The sequence below is a fragment of the Athalia rosae genome, chromosome 3, assembly GCF_917208135.1.
Source record: "Athalia rosae chromosome 3, iyAthRosa1.1, whole genome shotgun sequence".
Lineage (NCBI taxonomy): Eukaryota > Metazoa > Arthropoda > Insecta > Hymenoptera > Athaliidae > Athalia > Athalia rosae.
In genome coordinates, this window is record NC_064028.1 from 20,175,278 (window position 1) to 20,199,602 (window position 24,325).

Here is a 24,325-nt window from a genome sequence, read left to right on the forward strand (position 1 = left end):
TTCGTAGAGCAAAGCGAAATTTTACGCGAAGGGAGAAAACACGGAGGGGCGAGGGGGGGGGGGGGGATGAAAAGAAAAAGAGATTGCATTGCACGGGAGGGTGAACGGGGAGGTAAAATTGTGGCAAAACAGCTGAAACCTCGCGGTGAAGGTTTACCCATTACTTACATATAACCCAGTTTCCATTCCTGGATTGAACGAATTTTTTTTCCACCCCCATTCCCGTACACACGTCTGTGCGGGGTGCAAAAATGGTGACTTATGGATGGACTTGAGAAAATTTTTTAAGAAATCATGAAAATTAATTATCGAAACGAATCGATAGGAGAGACCTGAATAGTGTGAAACTTTCTTTGAATCTTACCTTTTCATTCATCGTCTTGAAGCTGCAACTTCCGATGTCTAGTATTATATTAGATGGAAAAAGAAGATCGGCTTGTACAATTTTTTGGACCGGATAATGGGCAGATTATAGGATGGTAGGTAACGAATTAGGCCTTTATTTCGTAACCTGAAATTTGACAGTTAAACAGTTTTATTGAAATTCAGTAGATTCCGTATATTATCATTATCGTTAATATTATCATTAATATTTATTATTAATATTATTTACATATGTATGTATATATATATATAATAATGATGATCGTTTCATATATACGGGTGATATGGTAATAGGATATGGAATCGTCGCAGCTATTATACAATGATCATATTTATTTTATTCATTTATTCGTCCATTTCGTTTTTTTTTTCTTAAAATTTTTTTCTTCCAATTTTTCTGCAATATATAAACCAAACGAGCATAGTATCGTACGGCTACCTTACCGCGCTGCAGTTTTCGTTACAATAATAATATGTTAATAATATTATTAATAATTTAATCAAAAAGTATAAGTCTCTCGATTGATCAAATTGACGTGATAAATTAGGTTCTTCTTTTTTTCTGATCTCTCTTTCCAATCGTCATTCATATTTATAAATTTATTTATTTATTATCGTTATCTCTCTCTCTTATATTTTTTTCATGTAATATATATAATATATATGTTACCATCGTCTTCCGATTCAATGATATTACGTTATATTTACAAATTTCATTCCATACTTTTTATATATATATATATATAATATTTATGCTCGAAACGTCATTCAAATAAATAATATCAACGTTCCATGCTGTATAAATAATATTTTTTTCATTACTATCATATTATTATTAATTTTTCTTCTGTTCTTTACTCTTAATTATGTACTTTATTTTTTACTCCTCTCTGACATTATATAGCTGTAAAGATTTATAACAATTATATACATCAGTAATACAATATCAGTTAACTAACAAATAACGACCCTTTATTCATGTTTTTTTTTATTTTTGATGTTATCCATTATTGTTATAATTACTATTACCTTTAGAAAAGAACTTCGTTTTTCATTCCGTAAATAATTGTTTCATTTTTTATTTTTTATAACACTCACATCTGATAATGTATGGTAAATTTGACGTTTAGTCCTTTGACATTTTAATTGCTAATTATCATCGACGACGTGGTACGTGAGGATATTCAAAATTGTTGGAATTGTTATTATTTGTCTAATCGTAAGCTTTGTCAATGCCGGTTTCTTTTTTACTTCTGTTTCAAATTTTCGGTCTGCTTTTATCGAGGGATAGTTCGTATTTAGGTACTAAATGTATATTGTGCTTCTTGTACGTAAATTTGGCCGGGTTATTATCAAGAATAATCGAAAAAAGAAAATTAGGAACAAAAGGGTTCACAAACCTTGTGGATGATGAAGTTTTTTTTTTCGATTCCTACACGTATCCTTCGATCTCCTTCTCCTTTAACTTCGACATCTTCCTTTTTTTTTTTGTTCGTCACGTCAGGGTTGTAGATTAGAATAAAAAATGAAGAAAAGCGTCGCACGCACCGCCTGATCGGCCGTAGATCCAAAGGCTTCACTTGGAATGACATTTTTTCGTCTTCTTACAAGACTGGGACACTCAAAATTTAATCTGATCACCATAATCGTCACGGTGATATAGTCGGGTGTGTGTGAGGGGCAGGGAGGTCCACATACTCCATTCACTCAAAATTTTCTTCAGCACTTTCAAAGTCAAAAATATTCACCCTATTTCTTTCGTTAGGTAATATTTTTTTTTCTCTCCTTTTCCTTTTCACTTTCTCTGCGTACTTTGTTCCTTCGTTTTCTATTTTAGTTCGTAGTGTTTTTTTCTTTCATGCATATCTTCACTTACATCGTCATAAATATATATCATAGTAGCTATAGAACACACCAAATTTTCATTATAATTATACCATTTCTTCGAGTAGAATATTTAATAAATTAAAAATTTTCTCTTTTTTTCTTTGGTTTCATGGAGGGAGAAATAGTCGTCACCGCACTCTGTTAATATCAATGTTGTTTTTGTTATCGTTATTATCATTGTGGTAATTAATATTATTATTATCGTTATTGCTATTATCGTTAATTATTATTTTTTTTATTTATATTATTATAGTCACCGTATTCATTTTATTTATAGCATCCGTATTAGTTGTGATTTATTTCTTTTATTTTACGATTCTAAGATTCCCATCGCATATATACTTACGCACACACACACGCACACCGCGCATACGCGAACATTTGCAAACATTTAATCATTTTTCAATCTAGGTTTTCAAATTTTCATTCGTTTTCAAACATCGTCCCTTAATTAAATTTATAATCATATTCGCCTACGTACCCACGTATGTTATTCTCATTCGAATAAATGAGCGAGTGACGATTTTTAATTGAGCAGAGAAACGTATCGTTACATGTACGTACATGTAATGATATACATAATATTAAAATTTCATGTTATGTATAACATTTCAACGAGAACGCAAGACTTTACGGGGAGATCAATACGAACGAATGAAAATGAAAAGAAATTTGAATGAAAATAAAAACGACATATTTTTGCACTTTGAAGGATCACAATAGATTAATTAACGCGTGATTCGATAAGTTAATTGATTTGTGTATTATTTTTCAATTCACCTGGTCCTGCGCGATATTTTCATAACAATTCAATTTCGAATGTATATTGTTGCGGGTAATAGTAGTAGTAAGTCGGGTTAAATAGGGGGTTGGTTTTAAATAATCTCATCGTTGGCGATGCTTTATTTTTGTGTTGTTGTTGTTGTTGTTTTTTTTTAGACACAACTTTCGGGAAGTCTGTTTGCCATTAAACGTCTTTTTATTGCCTCACCGTCGAGACATTCGCCGGCTACGATCACCCCTTGACCTGCACACACGACTACGCCCGTACCCGGCATACAGGGTATTGTACTTCTTGAGGGCAGCCTGAGCTCCGTTGGCCGGCCCGAAAATTTTCTACACAGTTCGTCTATGCTAGGCGTCGGACCTGGTGTCACCCATTGACCTGGTGGATAACCGACTGGACAATTTTGGTAACTCGGAGGACTCACTTCCACGAGATTACCCTCTGAAAAATAGTTTTTTCTTTTTTTTTCTATTCGCTTTCTCCGTCTCCTTCTCTCTCTCTCTCCCCCTCTCGGGGGAGGGAATTTGAAAATTGAATGTAAGAACAGCAGAAAGGTTCGTGAATTTGTTTTTTTCGAGTTTTGTTTCGAAAGAATGAAAATTTATCGAATGTTGAACTCACCGAATTTGTTCGGAATGACGTCCGGATCGGTTTCGATCGTCGGTTGCATATTCTGCATGGGATATTGTTGTTGGGAATTCGGCACGTCGCTTATTTCACCGGATGGCTTTTCGTGGCGCGGTTTCGTCACTCTCTCGCGACGCGCTCGTATCAGAACTACCAAAACCACCGAGCCCAAAGTCACCGCCGCCCCAACCGCGACACCGATCAGGGGAGACATCGCCATTCCCGAATGCTGACCTGGAAAATATGAGAAAATGTTGACTCACCTTTTTTTCTTGGTCGAAAATCTCAACGCCCCGAAATTATCATGCCTTGAATTTGGTAACGACGTCCGATTCTCTCTGCTTTCCTACAGCTCAAAGTTCGAATTATTTCGAAAGAGGATTTGGAAAATGTGATTTGTTTGTTTTCTCTTGGAAAAAAAGTCGTATCTCAACAGTTCGGAAGAACGATTCGCTCGGCTGTTATTTTTCCTCCCGACTTTTCCGGCTGATCTTTTTTTCTATTTCTCCTTCCACGGAAGGGCCACGGAAAGGAGAGCGAATAACCCTTGAATTGGGGTGTCCGCATATCCCATTTGAGGAACAATTTCTTATTTTTGACAGATATGATGTGCTGCTAGCGTATTTGAGCCATTATATGGAAGCTGGGAATTTCTTCCCGGTGCTGCGGCGTTTAATAAAAGGCCCTTCCGCGTGTAACGATCTTCTTCCAAATCCAACGTGGTTTTTCGTCTAATAAAATTCTTTCTTTTGACGAGTTTTATTATTATTAGTATTATTATTATCATCGTTATTATTATTATCATCATCATTGCCACCCCATGAAATTGGATGCTAGTCTCATAGCGAGGTTTTAGGCATCGTCTAGTTTTACGAGGAATATTACCGGAACGAAGGGACGCATTCGCTTCCCTAATTCGTCTAAATTATAGCACATGATCGATAAACTACCCTATATTATTTTTTCAAACTCAATAAGTTTAGGAAAGATACTCGTCAAGAATTGTGATTTGATCGTTGATTGATAATGGATGAAATCTGGTTGAGAATAAAATGATACGTAGGTATATGATATTATTTGACGTATAATATAAGTAGGAAGGTAAATGTATACTTTGGGTGAGCGAGACGATTCGAATTCGGAGTTTCAAGTTGCACGAGTAAAGATATGGTTTTTCGAGGAGAGAATACAATTTGCAAGTGAGAGTGGAATCGAATCTCGGTAACCTTAATTGTGTCCATAGCGCTTTCCAAGGGTTAAATAAATAAACGTAGGGAATTGAAGTCGAAATCTTCAAGGAGAATAACAGCGTAAGCTCGGTTTCTTATTCCGCTACCTTACAAGGGTGGGAACAAGGCAACAACCATCTCGAAGGAATTGGAGAGGGTGCGGAATCCTGATTTAGATTCACGGGACGTGCCTCCTAGGTCTTCCGTAATTGTAACCCAAGATAAATATCTTGGTTAATTCAGTCAGAAAGGCCAACTTCCCAACCACCGTCTATACGTCTCGCGACGTCGCACATTTTCTTTACGCTCGCGAAAGCAGAGAAAAGCGTATACAGAACGAAAAAAGCTCGCCGCGTTTTTTTTTTTTTTTTTTTTTCTACCTATTTGAAAAAATTTCGAATCAATTACGACACCGATGATTAGGAATCGAGGCGAAACTTGGATTTTCGAAATTTTCCAACTACGCCGGAGAGAAGTAAAACTAAATAAATAATGAAAATCCACGTTGAAAAATTGTCGCATATTTTATTTGGCGGGGGCGCGCTCTGAGTACGGGCGAGAGACGGAGGCTTAGCGGTTGATCCCCGTAAGGCGACTCTGTGTCACCTCACCTGGATTAATCCTCTGACCCTAATCATTAGAAACTAACCTTAGCAGCGGACAGTTTATCCTCGATTCGGTGGATGACAAACGAAATCTAGCTCACTCGGAGGCGAAACGATTCGGGTGTTCGAAATTTCCGCGGAAATGAAATGCTTTTCGTTTATGCAAAAAGCGCATATTCAAGTGTTATTATCGGTCAGCGTGAGGTAATATCGGGTTTTAACGCAATTGTAGATGGTAATGTCGTAGGGTACGCGTAGGTGTGCGGTGTAGATTTTCCAGCTTTAACATCGTCTGTGTTCACAGTAACAAGCGCTTATCAGAAATTGGCCAATTGTCTCGCGGTAAAATGGTTGGACTGGCGCTTTTACCGCAGTAAATGTGGGTGGAGTAGGAAGAGGAGGTTCCTGCGGGTATAACCGATTCGAGGGGGGAAAGGGCGAGAAGGGGCAGGAATAGCGGAGGGAGGAGGTAGAGAGACGAAAGCGTCGCGACGTCGACGAAAGCGACGTCGAATCTACGATTCTCCCGCTGCTGCGGCTATGGGTATTTCCGAGGGGGTGAAATCTCACGGTTTACCGCCAGGACGACAGCTTTCGTACCTTTACCCCCCCCCCCCCCCCCCCCCCCCGTCCTAATTTTTTCTCGGCTCTTTTCTTCCTTTCTCTCTCTCTCTCTCTCTCTCTGCCTTATCCCGCTTCTCCTTCCTTGAAATGCTTACCGCGTTTCATCTTCTATCTCTATTACACCGACTCATTCCGTTATCTCGTTTCCTTCATGACGTCATTTACCTTAATTCGAGTTTCCGCGGGGCACCGTTACCCAAATTATTCAACCCTCAACCCAAAACTCCCCCCCCCCCCCCCCCCCTCCCCCCTATCACCTTCTACTCGTACCTTCGACCTTGAAGATTATACATCGCGATTTTCTACGAACTTCTGAATCATCAGTCTGTTCCTATAGAGTCAGAAGTCCCCGTATTTGTAATTCACTCGTGAAAAATGCCTGAAAAATTGCTTTCCGGGTGACGGGGTTTCTCGAAAAGTTTGAAGACTGGGTTATTTTTTTTTAAACAAAAAAAAACGAATAAAATTCACTCGATGTACGGCAGGTATTGTATGAAATAAGAATTCTCCGCGTATAGATGATCCGGATTCTGACAGACCATAATAGAAAATACAGTCGATAGATTTACTTATGTATATCTACTATAATAATAATCAAAGAAAACGATACGATTTATATTCGCCCCAGTTTATTTTTCGCGATGGGGTAAAGCTCCCTTCCGTTTCCCGTGCCCCGGGGGCTGCCACGATATCGCATATATTCCCCGAATATCCCGCTCATACTTATACAACTCTTCAAATATATACCGACGTAATCCCTACGATATACATCCACTTCACATTATCCGTATTATTAATGAACGATAAATAACGAACAACGTGCCTCTGCTTCGTTATATCTTCAAAAAAACGAGAAAAAAAAAACAAAACAAATCTAGGAATTCCACCGGTCCCAACGTACCCTGAATCGAAACCCGAAAACGATTCAGCTACGAAATATCGAATTTTTCCAAACCTACCTACCTATTATACGAGAGAAGGAAAAAAAAAAAAAATGATACCGAGTAAAAAAGTTGGAACGGAAAAGAGTAGACGGGGTTTACGTGCTCCGGGGTATACGAAGGTGAAACGACCTGCATCGTTGCATGCGATGCTGTAGGTATACCGAAAATAAATTGAATCGTGAGGTTCAGAAATCCCGAGGCTGTAAGGTTTTTCTCCTTAAGTATTCTATCGCTCACATCTAGAGCGGAAAATACGCCTTGGGTCGGAGACATGCTTCTGCTTCTCGTGCCTTCGGTGCAGCCAAAAATACGGAGCGAATATCGCGTCGCGGCTACGCGAAACTGCGTTCGAGGCGCGGCGAAAAAAAATTGGGGGTGGGGGGCGGGGGGGGCGGTCGAATTTTCGTCGCGAATAATACTCGTCGGACGAGGATACGAAATTTCGCAGTCGTAGTTAACTTCGGCAGCGTATACGTACGTACGTACGTACGTCGTCGCTTATTACAACGAGGGTTATGCAGATTCCAGATATTAGATGAGGTATAATTTAAGAGACAAGGTAATACCGCGGCGAAGATAATATTCTGTATTGTACGGTTATACGTGCAAGGGCAGCGTTGAATAAAACCCCCTTCTGCAGCGAAATCTAAAGTTATGTAGGTACATATGTACGGGGGTGGGGGGGGCAGGGGGGGGGGGCAGAGATATAGTCGCGAAAGAGTGGCGAGAGGAGGCATTAGCGGTATTACGAAGACAAAGGGGTTGTTTTTGGGAGCATGTGAAGAGGATCATATAAGGTAGAAAGGTAAAGGAGTTGGGAAGTGGGGAACTTCAGGGACTAAGCTCCGCTGCGAAATCCCTTAACAATGCGTTCGAGCCACGCTGCACTACGACCATGTGTGTTCTGTATTCGAGTATACGTGCTGCACGGTGCTTCCTACCTACGCGACTTAAATGGCTGTGTGACGAATTAAATTCCCGCCATATTTCACCCCATCGGAAACTTCAATTTTGCTAAGCCGGCGATAATTTACTCGCACCGTACGTTCTCCTCGCCCTTGGAAGTGAAGAAAAAAAAAAAAAAAAGAAAGAGAAATCAACCCGCGCTTTTTCAAACGCTGATTTGAAAGGGATTCCAATCGTGCATCCTGAAAAATGAATGGTAATTAAATGTCGTCTCTTTTCGTTCGTTTTTTTTTTTTTTTAATATCCTTCTCCGATGGCGTGACGCGCCAAAAAACGGGGATAATTTACGTTGACACGCAGGGTCTTTTAACACGTGTATAGAGTGTTAACGGTAAACGCCCGGCGGATCGTGTCGCTCGAATTTTTATTATCGCCCTTGACTACCGGGGTTCGGGTTTCACGTAAAGACGTTGCAGCAAATCGTAAACTTCGCCGATTTATTGGGAGGCCTTAATTTTTTTGTCAGAATTTCAACTGCAGCCTACACACACACACTCTCTTCGACCTCGACGGCGATCGACGATTTTTACTCCGCTCGTATATGTGTATATAGATTTTTTTATTCTTTTCAGACATATCAATTTTCTACCTTATCCAGCCCGGGTTTTACATTGTCCGCAGGAATTTTTCTTTCGTTTCGTTTTTTGACTCGGTTTTTTTTTGCCGCCCTCTCTCACTGTCGTACAGCGATTTCGAAATGGATTTCATTCAGCGCGGGAATAATGATTGAGAAAAACTTGTAGGTCGTAGAACGTATGAAAAGGTTTTTATCGAAAAGACTTTTTTCCAGAGGTCGGAGGTCGTTTGGAGTAATTTCTTATTGTTAAAATAAAATCGACTAAAAGTAGCGGCGTGTGCTTTTTTTCTTTTTTTTTTTTTCTTCGAATGCCTGTTACAGAAAGTCGACGAATGTCGAGGATTTTAGCACACCCTGTATGTGATTCTTTTTCGATACCGTCGAATGAGGAAAACGAACGACAGCAGCACTACGACTGATTGAACTTTTCTTTCGTTTGGACTCGAGTCTGGTATCTCGTCGGCGATAGGGGTGGAAACAAAATAAGAAAAGGGAGAAGAAAGGAAGAAGAAGAAAAAGGGGAAGGAGAACGAAAAGTGACCGAGAAAGGTCGAAACTTCTCGGCCGCGCCTGCATCAATTCGAATCACATTGATGGAACAAATGTATTTGATTTCTTCCCAATCAACTAGTCTCGCTAGTATCTCAAGTTTCAACCCTCCCCCCCTCCCCCACCCCCCTCCTCCCCCCTCGAGTGTGCGCGGTGTTAAATAACTGGAAATACCTGAAACTTCGGTCTCGCTATGGTGATTCGCTGTAATGGATTTGAAAACGATCTAAATTGACCTATTTTCCCTTCCATTCTTTTTCCTCAATTTTCCTCGTCTCGTGCTTCTTTATTTTCTACGAACGTATAAATATTCAATTCGGCATGTGGTCTAATGATTCCGCGAAGGAAACGAGATCGTTAAAAATTTTCGTTGATAAAAAAAATTTGTCAATCCGTGGGATTGTTCGTTTTTTTTTTTTTTTCATTACTCGTAGAAATTTAAATGCAGGCATTAGCGGCGGTAGGTATAGCGTTGCGGAGGGTTCTCGTGCCCCTTAATTAGCGAGGTATAATCGGTTTTTCGCCGTGCGGTTGTTAAAGGCGGGGTTGTTTTTGATTGTTAAATATACATCTTGGTAGGATGAAAACGACGATCGGTGGTGGAAACGTGTCTGACATAGCTCAGGAACGAGTCGGAACTTTTGTACCGGGTTGGTATAACGCTTTCCGTTCATTCTCTTCATTCCTTCCTGCAGCAGGTTTATGATATTTCAATTATCTTAGAGGATCACTAATTAAAAGTTTTAGCCCGAGGGTTTCCTGAATTATTAATGTTAGACCCTTATACTCGCTCAATGAAGATATACGTGCACGTAGACGAAGGAAAATAAGGAGGAAGGAGCGAATAAAGAGGGGCTGGAATAATTTGATTCGTAGAATTGAAAACCACCGCGCATCCAGATCTCAAATTGTTGACATTCACTACTTCCCCCCTGTACAGCAGGTATACACGTAGAAATCTCGGTATATTTGTCTTCGCGCAAAGTAGAGTGAAAACAACCGGCAAAACTCCGAGTAGAAGAACAAGAAGAACAAGAACAACTTTGAATATAATAAAAGAAAGTGAGATGGAAATATCGGTGGCCCTGTTTTACACCGTCTATAATTATTATTGCTTTAAGCAGAATACGTACACACAGATATACGCGGGCGATCCGACCGTTACATGACCGCGGTACGCGAATACGTGTGTATGCACGTAGGTACGCTGTATAGATATACGTATTATATGTATAGAACGTGCGCTAATTCATGCATCGCGCTTTATTCCGCGAGAGTCACGCTTCGTAAAGTGGATTTACGCACGTTCTAAGGGTGTTATTAAAGTAATTTAATTATGTAATGTTACCCCAAGTTTCCTTCCTTCCTTCCTTCTCCCCGAGTTCGCTCGCTCGGCTATTGTATATAGATATATAGATTTCTTAGCTGTAACACCGACTAACGTATACAATAACCGCTAAAGTTGCGAGAGAAACTGCAACATCGGCGAACACGAGCGATCACGATATCAGCAGGTGCAGCGCGTCGAGATGCAAGATGTGTTGTTGTTCTTGTTGTTGTTACTTGTGTCCCCGCGCGAAAATTAGCAGAGCCAGTCAAACGTCGCGTTCCCTACGAGGAGACTTTGTTCCTTGATTGATGCGCGAAATTTACACCGGGCTAATTTCGAGCTGTCGTTATTAATTATATGTTGCTGGGCGTCTCGCGGTTACATTTTGGGGGGAAAATTTTCGATACCGATACGCGGCACCCGCCGATGCACGCCTCGCCTCGAACCGCGGGGTGGTTTTCAATTTCGGAGGTGGGGGGGGGGGGGGGGGGGGGAGGGGGATATATACGTGGAAGTAAAGCGCGAAATCCTATAAAATATCCTTATACACATACCTTGATATGCAAAGTGTTATGATAATGCATAACAAATACGGAATAATTGAATAACATGAATGAATAAAGTGTCGAGTTTCAGGAGTCCCCGAGGCTTAACTCGGATCGCCGTTATACCGGAAAGTGGAAAGTATACTCTCGCGAACATGCATATCTAACGGATCGGCGAAATTTGCAACTTCGAATTATAAAGCAACTCGCGAATCGACGATTTCCAACGATTCGCGGCCAAATAAACGTATCGAGACACGCCAATGAAAAACCTTCGCGCTTTTAAAAATTTCAAAAATTCAACCGATCTCGCTCTCCCATCTTTACGCCGACACGTTGAAACGGTGATAATTTTTTTCATTTTTGTTCCTCCCCCGGCGTTTAACGTCAGTCGGTTCGCGGCCGTATAACTCGTGTATATACATATATACATATATATACATTTCGTGCGCGAAGGGTGTTGTCTACCTTTTCGAAGGTAATTCGTCTTACTTACGAGTCACCCACCGCTGACACCACCTCCGACGATACCACCCTCGAACGCGCCTTTCGATCTTCGAGATCTAAACCACCCCTCCTCCCTCCCCCTCCTCCCCACCCCACCAAACTTATTTCACCGTACGCGGATCTTTCGCCTCGTACGAAACAGACAGGGAGGAACTGAACCGAAAACTCACCTGTACCCCGAACAATCAACGAGATTGTCCGGGTAATGCGTTTTAGCTTTCGATCGCAAAAGTCGTTTGCATTCGGCGGCGAATATCATTCGACAGGGGGGGGGGGATGAGGAGGAAAAAGGTAAGGTCGATATATCGAGGTGAGGCGAACTCACCCGTCCTCTTTTCGGCGTCCCTGAATGTGACCTCGCTGAGGATGACGGCGGAACTTCTACCCTTGGCGTTAACGGCGTAAACTGCAACGTGAACACCGGCGTCTACCGTCGCCTCGATGCCGGCCAGTGAAAAAACCGGCTCTTCGATCGACGTAACGTTGTACAACGGTTGGGTACTGGCGAGGAAATCAACGTCGCCGTGGAACACTTCGAGTACGAAACGCTGCGGTAGACCGCCATCGTAACCAGGAATACAACGAACTTCGACGCTTGTGTACGTCTGATTTGCCAACGAACAGTTTCGCACCGGTGACGGTTTTCCTGAAAATTGGGAAAAAAATTAGGATTACACCTGGCCACCTCGTACACCCCCGGCGTAATTATTTCATTTCGTTCGAAGAGATTTTGCGACGAAAGAGCCGAATGCTGCGCCCGAGGTGTTATTTTAATATCTAAATACGCGCGACGCGGATTCACAAATTATATTCTCTGCGCTCTTTAGAAATTTTTTCTTCAACCACCGTCGAAGGGAACCGCGTTGAATGAATTTTTTTTTTCAGAAATCGAGAAAATCAGATTAAACGCCGAGTCTCGGAACGTCCGTCGTTTCGCGTAAACTGATTACGCGCCCCAAGTAAATCTGAAAGATCCGGTCGATTGATGGTGAATTAAAAAATGAGATGAAAGAAAAAAAAAGCAGCCGGAATGCAGCCATGGTTTTTTTCTTTTTTTTTTTCTTTTTTTTGCGCTCAGACACGAGTGTACGCGCGTGTGTGCGAAGGGGGGGCAGAGGATAAAGGGGGTTGTAAAGTGGCGAAGAAGGGTGAGCCGACATCGTGAACGTTTCTTGTTTAATATACGGGTTGTATTATAATGGAAGCGTGAAACGCGCAAAGGGTTGAAGGTGAAAAACGGGGAAAAAAGCATATCACGTCAGTGTGTCATGTTGCTGAACCCGCCAAAGACAACCACAATCCTCAATTTCCCAGCTATTTTCACTCTTCACTGTCTGCCGAGCCGCCGGGAAAGCGCGTCGATTCGACGTGACACAGATTATTCGGGGATCGGGCAGACGAACAAAAAGGGAGAGGGGGGAAGGAAAAAAAAAAAACAGGAAAATAAACGGCATATCTGGAAATTGACTGAATTTATGGAAAAGTAAGAAAAAAAAAAAAAAAAAACACACTCTTGCGGAAAATCGGCTCTCGGGTTGGAAAATTTCAAAGTTGGAGTATCGCTCGGCTCCGCGACTACTGCGCGTGGTTTATTAGGCCGAAGTTATGTTTTGGAAGACGCCAATCATTCCCGTGACGTTATTCAGCTGGGGGTTTGTTTGAGGGTGAGTGCGGCAGAAATTTATCCGTGTAAACTAGCGGTTTCGGGTTTGCGGCTACGTCAGCTAAATATCTTAGGTTACTTCGAACAATGAGTCGCCCCTGGATGAGCGATAGACGATGATAAAGAGAGATGCTTAAATAAGGGGATGAAGAAACTGACAAACTCTGTCCAACAATTTATCAAAACTTCCCGTGATGAAGTCGGCTGTCGACTCGCGAATTTATTCGTTTTCGAAACTTCGGGGGAAAACGCACTCGCGAACGTTTCGGCATACGACTAACAAGGAAAATTTCTCAATTCAGCCATTGAAAGTTGCAGATGACGTAACTGGGTCAGTCGCATTTTCGAAAATCGAATCGATGTTTTGAATCGAAAGTCCGAAAAAACTGTACTCTGAATAATCTGAAAATCTGTTCTCGAATCTTCTCGACATCAATCCAGACCCCGTCGGGTTTTTTTGTTCAAAAATTTTTGTTCAAAAAACGTTCGTCAGCTGACGTTTCCATCGGATCGCTGATTCGTCGGCTCTGATATCTTGAGTTATTCGGAACAATGAGTCGCCCGAGGATGAGGGAAGGATAAGTATAAAGAGAGAGGTTTAAACAAGGGGGATGAAGAGACTGACAAACTCTGTCCAACAATTTATCAAACTTGCCGCGATGAAGTCGGCTGTCGACTGGCGAATTGTGTCGAAAATTTCGATGGCGTAAGGTGTGTACACCCCCTTCCCCCTCCCCCCCTCCCCCGTACAGTGTCGGAACCCGGTGTAAGCGTGGGTGTGTGTGTGTACAGCGAAACGGAAACGGAAATTAGAAAGGGAACAGGCGCCGGGAAATCCGTCGATTTGTTCCACCAACTATCTGAACCCACCTTTCTGTACGTATACTTCCTCCTGTTTAACAGGCACGTGCACACTCGAATTTGGGGAGGATGTGAGGAACTGAATTGACGGAGATATCGAGGACGTGTGGAGGGAAGCTAAAATATGGATTAGAAGCGGAGCGACTCGTGTGCAGTCCACGCGCGAAGCGGACGTCCATTGAAATCCCGTAGGAAAGGCGTAATCATAAGCTCGATCTGAGATCGGATTGCTTTATTATTATCTCGGCAGATCCTATCGGTGACCCTTTCGAATCATATACGGTTCATTGGTAAACCTTTCTTTACCCGTGCAGAAAATAATTGACATTCGATTTCCCCGGCTGGTTGTACAGCGGTACAGGTTTAACGTTGCAAAAAAAAAAAAAAAAAATCAAAAAAAAGAAAAAAAACCAACAAATTCTAAATGAAAAATGAAGAAAATTAATTTTTATCAGGCCACGAACGGAGCGAGAAATAAGAACTCACCGGCTGCCACAAGTTGAAATAAGCACGGTTTAGTTTGCGATCCAACTGCATTGTCCGCCCAGCAACTAAGTGTTCCGTAATCCCTTTCTTTCGCCAAGGTATACCTCAGCGTGCTAACCCCGTTGGAATCAACGGAATGTGTACCGGAAACAACTTCCAGTGTTTCACCGCTGTTGTTGAATTTCCATCTAAAACTATGAGCCGGAGGATGAGCGTCCACTCTGCAGACAACGTCCAATGATTCGCCCTTGGAAGCACCGACGACGACTATTCGATCCTCTTTACAAATCGGGGCGACTGAAACGAAGCGGAAAACGTGATTAAAAAAAAAAAAGGAAGCAGACGGATCGTTCCTCTCTTTATTCTTGTTCCTCTCTCTCTCTCCCTCTCTCTCTCTCAAGTTCAAGCATCGTATCTGCTCCGCAATTACGCGCTTAGTAAACGTGAAGAGGTGTTCTTGTCCGACGGTAATTTCACCACTGTTACCAATTGTTTCGTACAATAATAGTTGGATGGTAGGTACTCCCCGAGTTGTTGTTGTTAAACGCCACACCACATTTCACACATACATTATTATCGCGTACATACCTGCGCGGTTGTTTAGGTATATTTTTAGCGAGACAAAGTGTAACAGGTGAGAGGATTCCCCAGCGTGTTTCACCGACTCGAACGCTCTTTCTCCCTCCATATAATACACGTGGAGCCGCGGCAAAATTTAGGATAAAAGCTCCGCCGGGCGGGTACCATGCTCCGAAATTATTATCATTGCCCACGAGCAGAAAAAAGCGAGAGAAAAAAAAACGAAAAAAAATCCAAAAACTACCCTCGGAATTGAATGTAAAAAAACTAGCGGGAAAAAAAAAAGGACCGCGAAGCTAATAGAATTTTGGACATGTTTAAGAGGGGTTGAAAAATTCCGGTGAAAAGCCGTTCAAACTCAGTCGGTATAACGTAACTCGCGACTCACTGTGCGTTACCTATACCCTTGAAAAGTTAGTTAAAGCCGCGGGAGGATATAATTTGGAGAAATTCCAAGAGATTTAGCAAGTTACCTTAAATAACGTTCGATATAAACTTTGCGGCTCTATGCGGTGGGGTAGAGCTACTCAAGGATCCGTTGAGGTGTTCGTGTGCATGAGGGGGAATATGTATACAGTCACCCTCCCCCCTCCCCCCCCCGCCCCTACTTAATTTTCCAAAAATCTTAGCTCCGAAATAAGTTGATATTTCTCAAAGCGAAAGGGAGGGAAACCGCGTTCGCCGTTCACGAAGTTTCGCCGAAAGTTAGACGATATTCAACCCCCTTTCACGTTCATCCGAAAACCACCCCAGAAAAACACTCCGATTAGGGATGTTTAACTAATGCCTTTAGTCGAAAGGGTTTTCAGCTCTTAGTCGCTTTCGGAGTTCCTCGCTCGTTTGAATCCGGGTGGAACGAACAAAAGTAAAACGGGAAGAATATTGAATAATAATTTTCTACGCGTCATGGATGGAGTCGGGGGGGTGAAAATAAAATTCGGAGATTCGCCGAACGGTTTGATTCCGGAAAATTTGAAATTTACGCCTCGCCATATCACGGCTCAGAGCAACGGTCCCCCGGCACCGCTGCAGGTATAATACGAATATGACTTAATAAAAAATTGACGAAATTCGCGGCGACATTCGACATGAAAATAGGGGGAGTTGGTTGTGGAATTCGAAGATGCGTCCCCCCCTGCCCCTCCCCCCGCGGTTTCTACGTCGGTTGCCACAAGCGAGGAGATAGCGAGTTTTGCAGCAGGTATACGGAAACACGGCACGGTGTGGCCATAAAAGTCAGAAATTTATTCAGCCCGGATATGCGCCCTAAATTTGGCCTTGTTACTTTTCGCGGACTCGTTTTTCTCTTTTCTCCTTTTCCTCCCCCTGCAAATGTCGCCGAACGCCCCCCCCCCCCCCCCGTGCAATGCCTGGTAACTGGAAATTGGATATAAAAAATGTACGCGCTTCTAAGTATCCGTAAAATATTCAGCGTTCTGTACGCGCTGCATCATGCAACGTGCAAAATTTCTCCAATGTTAACATCTACTTTCGTTTCTTTCTCATTACTTACTCGCCTATGCAATACGAGGAGAAATAAACCACCTCTTTCACAAAGTGAAATTGAATCAAACGAAATTCTTCGCTCAGCTTTTATTTCCGGATGTCGAGGAGAATTCTTTCCCTTAATTTATTTTATTTGATTTTATTTTATTTTTTTTTCCGAAGACCGTTTATGAGCAGGTGAAGCCCGCGTGCAGCAGCGAGTCATATTATATAAAAGAGTCAAAGGAAATAAATTTCAGGTGAGGATACTCGATGGGATGAACGGGAAGAGCGGTAACGTCCCGGAATAAAAAGGGGGGAGAAATTCGCACCCCTGAAAGAAGAGTAACCTGCGCGAAATCCGGTTACCAAAAGGCATGACTATTTCATGCGTACGAAAATTAACGAACGCCGATGGATTCTCGAAAGAATCGAAAACGAGGCCTCGAATTTTTGATCCGTCGATTCTCTGCCCTGACCGAACCGGCGAGGCAAATATTTAAAACTCGAGTGTGTCGACGTTCGATCAGCGGCGACGTTTCCAACGGTTGAGGGTGGCACGTTGACGCCGAGTGTCCTCGTGAAGATGGAAACGTAACCGGCGAAAAAAAGCAGGACTTGAATTAAACTGTACGTTGAACCGCAATAACCACTGCGCATCTGGGGACAGAGGGTGTAATTGTTGTTTGCTGATTCCAGTGCCGGCCTCGGTGATGAGAGAAAGGTAGAGAGAGAGAGAGAGAGAGAGAGACGGAGGAAGGGAGGGTGGAGAGGGTTGGCCTTTGTACTTACATTTTACTCGGAAGGGCAGCGGTTCGCTTCGTGTTTCGCCCAGGGCGTTGCTGGCCGCACAAACATAGAAGCCCGCGCTGCTTCTGGTCACGGTTTGTAGGGCGAGACTCTGGTTTGATATTATTATTTTCGCCGACGAATTGTGCACCAACATTTCATCCTGGAACAAACAACGATGAGAGGAGAATGGAAAAAGAAGAAGAAGAAAAAAAAAAAATAACTCGGATAAATAAATGAAAAAATTCGGATCAGTCGGGAATGCCGGGGCATGGCGAAAAAAGAAAATCGAACATTTATGATGTATGTACGTGCATCGTCGACGTTCTATCGCAATTCCAACCGTGATCACTTCCGGTTCATGCGTTTTGCGGATTTGAATGGTCACAGCTATAAAGCATAAACTCGGTGATACGTATCGCCAATTTTTTTTTATCCTCGTTTCGCAAATTTGACGAATAACGACGCCGCTGATCAAAAGATTCGGAAGGAGGAAACCAAAAAAAAAAAAATTCTCACCCATTCGAAGAAATAAGAAGATTAGAAAAAAATTGCCAATCACTGCGTTTTGTGTCACTCTGTGTTTTTCGGGGGTTTTTTTTTTTTCTTTTCGTTTCAACAGTTATATCCGGAGCGGTGTAAAAAATTTTTTCACACGTTCGCTTTCGTTAGATCCAGATTCAGATTTCGCGATTTTTTCCAAAACTTTACGCGCAGAGCGGATCGAATATAAAAACTTTCTCCATGATTTATACGACGTAATTTTCGTTCGATGACCATTCAGTAACAACGATGATGATAATTTTTATAAAAAGTACGTACGATCTTGCATCAAAGGATCGGCTCATGAATATATTTCAAGTATAGCGCTGCAGTGAATTTTTCTCTCGGTTTTCTTTAACGTCTTTTAGCCAAAGTATAAGCCAAAAAAAATAGAAAAAAGAAAAAAAACGATAGGAAAGAGAGGAAGATGGCTGACTTCGCCGGTAGCTCCTTTGCCGCGAGTCGCAGAAGGACCAACGAGAGATCAGACAGGGCATGAAACTGGCGAGTTTTCGTTGACTCTTTGTCTTTCGAAACGATGGGTAGTTTCTGCAGCGGGTCGCTTTTCGCTTTTTCTTCGCTTCCCTTTTTTTTTCTTTCTTTTTTTCTCTTTTTTAATTCTTTTTTTTTCTTCTACCCTTCGCCTCTTCGCCACCGAACTTCCCATTACGTTTCCCCCCCCCCCGCTTCTCTCAGATGGTACCTGTACCAGTTCTAGCGAGAAGACAATTCTAAATCGATTTAAAACGAGGCCATTTGAATCCGAGAGAAAACTGCGGGTCGCTTGGATCTTCGACGGGATTTATGAAATTGTTTTTTAATCTCCTTTTCCTGTACAGTTATACCGATATCACTATATCCGCACCCATGATCCTGGTTTCGCATAAAAATGGTGGGTGAAAAGAAAAAAAAAAAAAAAAAAAAAGTGGAAATAGAAATAGAAATAAAATGCAGCGGTGCAGGTGATAAAATAAATACGAAATTGTAGGGGTGGTTTTTTTTATTTTTGATCTTTATTTCCCCTAATTTTTTTTCGGCTTCGGGCCACGGCTTTTAGAGATCTGTTTTCGAGTTTAAACAACGTCAGGCACGTCTTGGGTAATCAGATTTCAGGGGTTTTCGGGCTAAATAAGGGTTAACTAATTCCCCTTTTCCTCCCAGATTTATACGTAGAGGTATAGGTAGCCGGAGTACCGGAGTTCTCAATCTCACCGCCTATCCTAATTGCGTCGCGAACTTTAACTCGATTGGAATCGGATCCCTAATTTTATTTATATCGCCCGAATCAATTCGTTCGTATTATTTATCAGCGTTATTACAGCGTTGCATGACGTCCGCGGTACCACGGACGGGGTTTCCGGGTTTTATAACAAAGCTTTGATAATTACTACAATGTTAATAATAATTAATACGGGATTTTCACGTTTGAATTATAACAGGAAACGATTCTGTCAATTTCACGTCGAATTCCAAGCGATCAAGCGGTGGAATTTCATTGTTTAACAAAATTTTATTCAATATTAATTAATTCAATCAATTACCGTCTGGAAATTTTGCGAGAATTACACGTGTACGTACATCCAGCGGGTGCACGCGCCGGCCATTCGTACATGGGTAACTTCTCCAAAATTGATACTGGCAACTCATCGAACAACTGTCAATCCGTATATTATTGACATTTCTATCGTAAACTAGCCGAAGCGACCCAACTTTACATTCGACGATCGCGTACCCGTACAAATTCACCGTTGGGCGGGGGATGTGGAAAAAATTAACGCGAATGGGTTTCGTGAAAAAAAAAAAAACAACAAAAAAAAAAAAAAAACACGTTTACCCCCAACGCGAAGTGAATATCAAATTTTGACAGGCCGTCGCAGGTACAACGCAACGCGTGCTCGAAAAATCAAATTCACATACACGTTTAAATAATGAAAAGCTCGGTTTGTCGCGCATCGGGTGTCCCGATCGGTCCCCATCGCCCGGGACGTCTCATTTTTCAAATCTCGAGTAGGTAGAGCGCGCAGCACGTAGTGCACGAGGAAGCTCCGTCGTTATAAAGTCTGCGCGCACCTACCTACTTTACGTCGAGGATTTCGCCGGGATTTTGTATTACAACGTGATATTGTGTACACGTGTGTGCGTAATATCATCCAACCCCGCGACTATCCCCGTGTATGCAACGCCGAGGAATTTGCTGCACCGGCGACGAGAAGCTCCTCATACTTGTAGTATATGTATACCAGTCGCACGGTTATGCTCGTGACATCTCATTCAACCTGCTTAGAATTGAATCTCCTTTCATCGTATAGTTGAACCCATCGCGGAACGTCCCGTATAGCGGGGATAATTCATAATATAAGTATGCAAGCGAAACGTCAGCGTCACTCCGTTGGGAAGTCGGTGGCGGCGGTAAAATCCGTGCGAGTTCGGCGGTCGTTTGGACGGCCGTAGCGCAGGTGAGTCGAAAAAACGCGAAAACGACCTGGGAAAGTACGAAAGACGAAAAAGTAATCGTTTTTTTTTTTTATTTTTTTATACCCTCTCCTTTGACGAATTTTTTGAATTTTCTATCATCGCGATGCGGCGCAACGAAGAATTCGAAAACGTATCGGGTGTAATTCGGTCGGGGTGGAGAAGAGTAGAGTAAAGTTCGAAGAACGCCACGGGTATAGGTAGCGCATCCGGTTCGGTTCTGCAGGAGTATTCCCCTTGGTGGGATTTAACCTGGATAAACCTCGAGGCTTAACCTATGCTAAGCGAGGCAACCTCCGATTCGGCTCATCTAGGATGTCCTTTCAGTTGGCGCGGCGACTGCCACCCAGACCTCGGTCGCTCAGACCGCGTTGAAACGTACGTAGATTACAATCTAGTTTAATTGAGTTACCCCGTTAATTGCTAGAAATACTGCAGACTCTCCGTATAGTAGCTGGGGTAGTACGAAGTGCGCCATGAAACTGCTAGCGGTTTCTTTGTGGTCGAATGATCAAACGTTGGACCAGAACATATCCCGCTTTTCCGAATCGCCCCAGTTTCCTCCCCCGCAGTTTGCGCAACTACCCCCGGACCCACTTTTTGCCCTACCCTCTCATTCCGTATTCACGGGGGTAAAAAATTACGTCGCGCAAATTATGTTCGTTTTTTCTTTTTTTCTTCGTTTTCTCTAAAAAAAAAAAACAAACAATCTTATCCCACGAGATGAAACAAAAATTAAAAAGTAAAACTAAAAGTGAAACACACCCTGACGAAAACTAAATATAATTTAAGGGATGAATGAACTTTCGGAAGGATAGTTTAAACTTTGCCTCCGACCTCTCGGTGCAGGATTTTCCCTCTTCTGGAACATTGCAGTTCGAATCCAGCGCTCTATATCCCGTTTCAATCTGCCGGTCCACCTGAGCCACGCACAACTTCCTGCCTCCAGCTTTTATACCGAAACGTGCACCAGCACCCACCGCCATCAATTGATTCGGCTACTTTATAGCCAATAACTCTTCGTTATTTATTTAATTTTTTATTTATCTATTTTCTACCGTTTTCGTTTTTTTTTCTCCTCTTCTTCTTATTATTTCTACTTATTTTGTTTTCCGTATTCGACGCTCGTTATTTCTACAACCGAAGCACACCGTTTTATTCGATAAAAATTCTCTCTCGATATCGTTTGATACATGTACCCCGAGTTATAAGGTCATAATAAAAAAATCATAACAACGAATGATACGAGAAATTTTCCTCGCGTTTTTTCTCCTTCTCTCGCAGCGCGGAATAAAAGCGGTCGACTTTCCTTTGTAAAAATTATAGACGTACACGCGTGCACATATACACGTGCATAATATTATCACCCTCGAGATAACAATTCCCAAGGGAATATATTTCACACGCGTACATACATAGGGTATATTATACATTAAATAGGAACGTGAGGGTTTACTCAACCGACGCGAGTCTCTATGTGACGAGGCATCGGGGTGTGGTTAACTCCTAATTAAGCTCCGCAGTGCCGTTTCTCCGGCAAATTTCGTCGGCTGTGATCATAAAGAAAAGCGCAGAAAAAAAAAAACAAAAAGAAAGATTATAACGTTCCAAGATTTCGCGCGTGAAGAGAAAAAAAAAAAAAAGAACATTGAAATTCTCTCCAAATTTCTGACGAATAAAAAGCTCCCGAAGTTCGTCGAGTGCGGTCGGAAGTGGGGTATGGAAAGAATTTAAAAAAAAGTAACCGAAAAGGTGTCGGTGAAAATTTCGGTGATTTCAGACGCTCCGAAGGCGCGCGGCTGGTCGGCTCGTCGGGTTAACCGGAGCTCGAGCTTTTGCGAAAGCTCGGAAAATTATTTACGGCTGGTTAACGAGCTTTGCGTTCCGGCGTTGAGAAAAAAATCCGCGAACTTTAAGGCCCCACAGGGAGGGTAGACGGCGGGCACGAATTCGCCCGCGTGTACGAGGAGCGAGTAAAAGAAGTATGCGCGCGTAGGGTAGACATGTGCAGCAGCTACAGTACGTACAGTACGTACATATGTACCGTGCATGCATATGTATGGATATGTAAAGCTCATCCACTCGAAACCGCGTCGTAAACTGGCCTCTGAGTTTGCCACCAGCTACTGCAGGTAGAGAGAGCCTCGACTAAAAAGCACCCGGTGTAAATCCTTCTTTATTTCTAGATTCTAGTGTCGGTACTATGAACAGGGTTGCCGCCTAGCCTAGCCCCCTCAGGATCTCCATTGCCCACCGGTTTATTGCTTCGCGTGGCAGCTGTTTGCGTGCACCTAACCGTAGTTAGGTATACCTACGCCCGTCGTACGGCTACTATATGCGAATAGGAGAGAAGCAACGCTCAAAATTGCATACTCTACCTGCAGGAGCGTACCGAACCACCCCCTCCCCCCCCCCCCCCCTCCCCCGTTCGTATTCCCTGCCCAACTAACGTTGCACACGCATATGTATATTAGGACCCCATAAAGCCGGCAATCTACGGAAATCGACTGGGCGGATTCCATGAAATAATAAAATCGGAGAAAAAAAGCTTCGATCGCACCTACGAACTTTTTTACGGATGTCTTTTTAGAGATATTCGAACTCTTCTTATTTTCATTCGAATTCTGAAAGATTTCGAGAAAGTAAAGTATGCGCACGAAGCATGAGAATTATTTGAGAAAAATAAAGGGAAAGAAAAAAAAGGAGAAAGTTCGAGTAAGCTTCTGAAGCATTTTTTTCCTCCGAATAGCATTTTTCTTTCCCGTGTTTTTTCTATGTTTCTTTTTTTTTTTGGTAAAAGAAACTCAGTTCGGAAATCTTCGTGAAACGGAGAGAGGAGAGAGAAAGGGAACAGGAAGAGAACAATGAGTGTAAAAAAACGTTAAGAAAATGAAAAGAAAATGACTGGAAACGAGAAGAAAAAAATTGCGAAACGTTTTCTAGACCGGATGACGCGTGGTACTACAGACGACATGTATCCAACGGAGTCTTTGATGTCACTGATTAAAGTAGAAGTTAGAACTAGAGCAAATCTGATTTTCTAGTTTCACGGCTCGTACGTAAAAGATTTTTTAAAATTCATCCAGCTGACATTCGACTGTGTAACGCTGTGGGTTTTCGGCTTCTCTCGAAATAGAAAAATAGAAGATCAAAATCCCTTGCGCAATATGCGCACAATGAAGTTACGTGTACGTACGTACATATTAAGATCTCAGATGTCATATATCTAACTCCTGAGCGAACTGCATGCAGCGGTGCATCACGTCGTCTAGTTTTACTATCTCAAAAGTTATGTCGTACATACACAAGTAGAAATAGAGCTGTGACACTTTTTCCACGCTAACAATGAGAGAGAGAGAGAGAGTATTCGCGCTGCCCATTGCGCGAGGTAAATACATCTATATGCATGTATAAAAAACAGCAAAAAATGAAAAATGGAAAAACAGAAGTAAAGGGAATCGTCCAATCCCGAGCCAAGTACCCGTAGCGCGTATACCCCGCTGTTGTTGTACGGGGTGGAAACGTGGAACGACGTAAAAAATCGTGAGGAAAACAATAAAAATGAGCGGAAAGAAGTAGCATCATGCACCCCCCGCGAAGGATCATCGCGGATGGATAAAAATTGAAGCGCTGAGAATTTTCAAAAAAATGAAAAAATTAAAAAGAAAAAGAGAAAAAATCAGTGCGAGTTTGGTGGGGGAGAAATTCGCGCTTTATGTGGACGATACGAGGAGCTGCTATCGGATGTTATTTCTTTTAAGAATGCGATAAGTTTTCGAAAAATATTGTCTCTCGATCCATCGTTGATTTATTGTCATTGATCTCCGTTAGGGGCAACAAAAAATTGTTGTGTTAAGAAATTTTCTGAAATAACAGAAAATCGAAG

General features: G+C 42.3%; 1 protein-coding gene across 1 annotated transcript in view; it reads right to left on the bottom strand.

Moving 5' to 3' along the window:
- Nucleotides 1–503: 503 nt before the first annotated feature.
- LOC105687231 (nephrin) overlaps nucleotides 504–24,325 on the bottom strand; it is a 227,332-nt gene continuing 203,510 nt past the window's right edge. The window contains exons 10-14 of the mRNA XM_025745991.2: nucleotides 17,428–17,587; nucleotides 14,572–14,868; nucleotides 11,887–12,207; nucleotides 3,680–3,919; nucleotides 504–3,499 (exon numbers count right to left, since the gene is read on the bottom strand). Coding sequence (XP_025601776.2) covers nucleotides 3,207–3,499; nucleotides 3,680–3,919; nucleotides 11,887–12,207; nucleotides 14,572–14,868; nucleotides 17,428–17,587 — 1,311 coding nt within the window. The 3' untranslated portion in view covers nucleotides 504–3,206. The remainder of the gene's footprint in view (nucleotides 3,500–3,679; nucleotides 3,920–11,886; nucleotides 12,208–14,571; nucleotides 14,869–17,427; nucleotides 17,588–24,325) is intronic.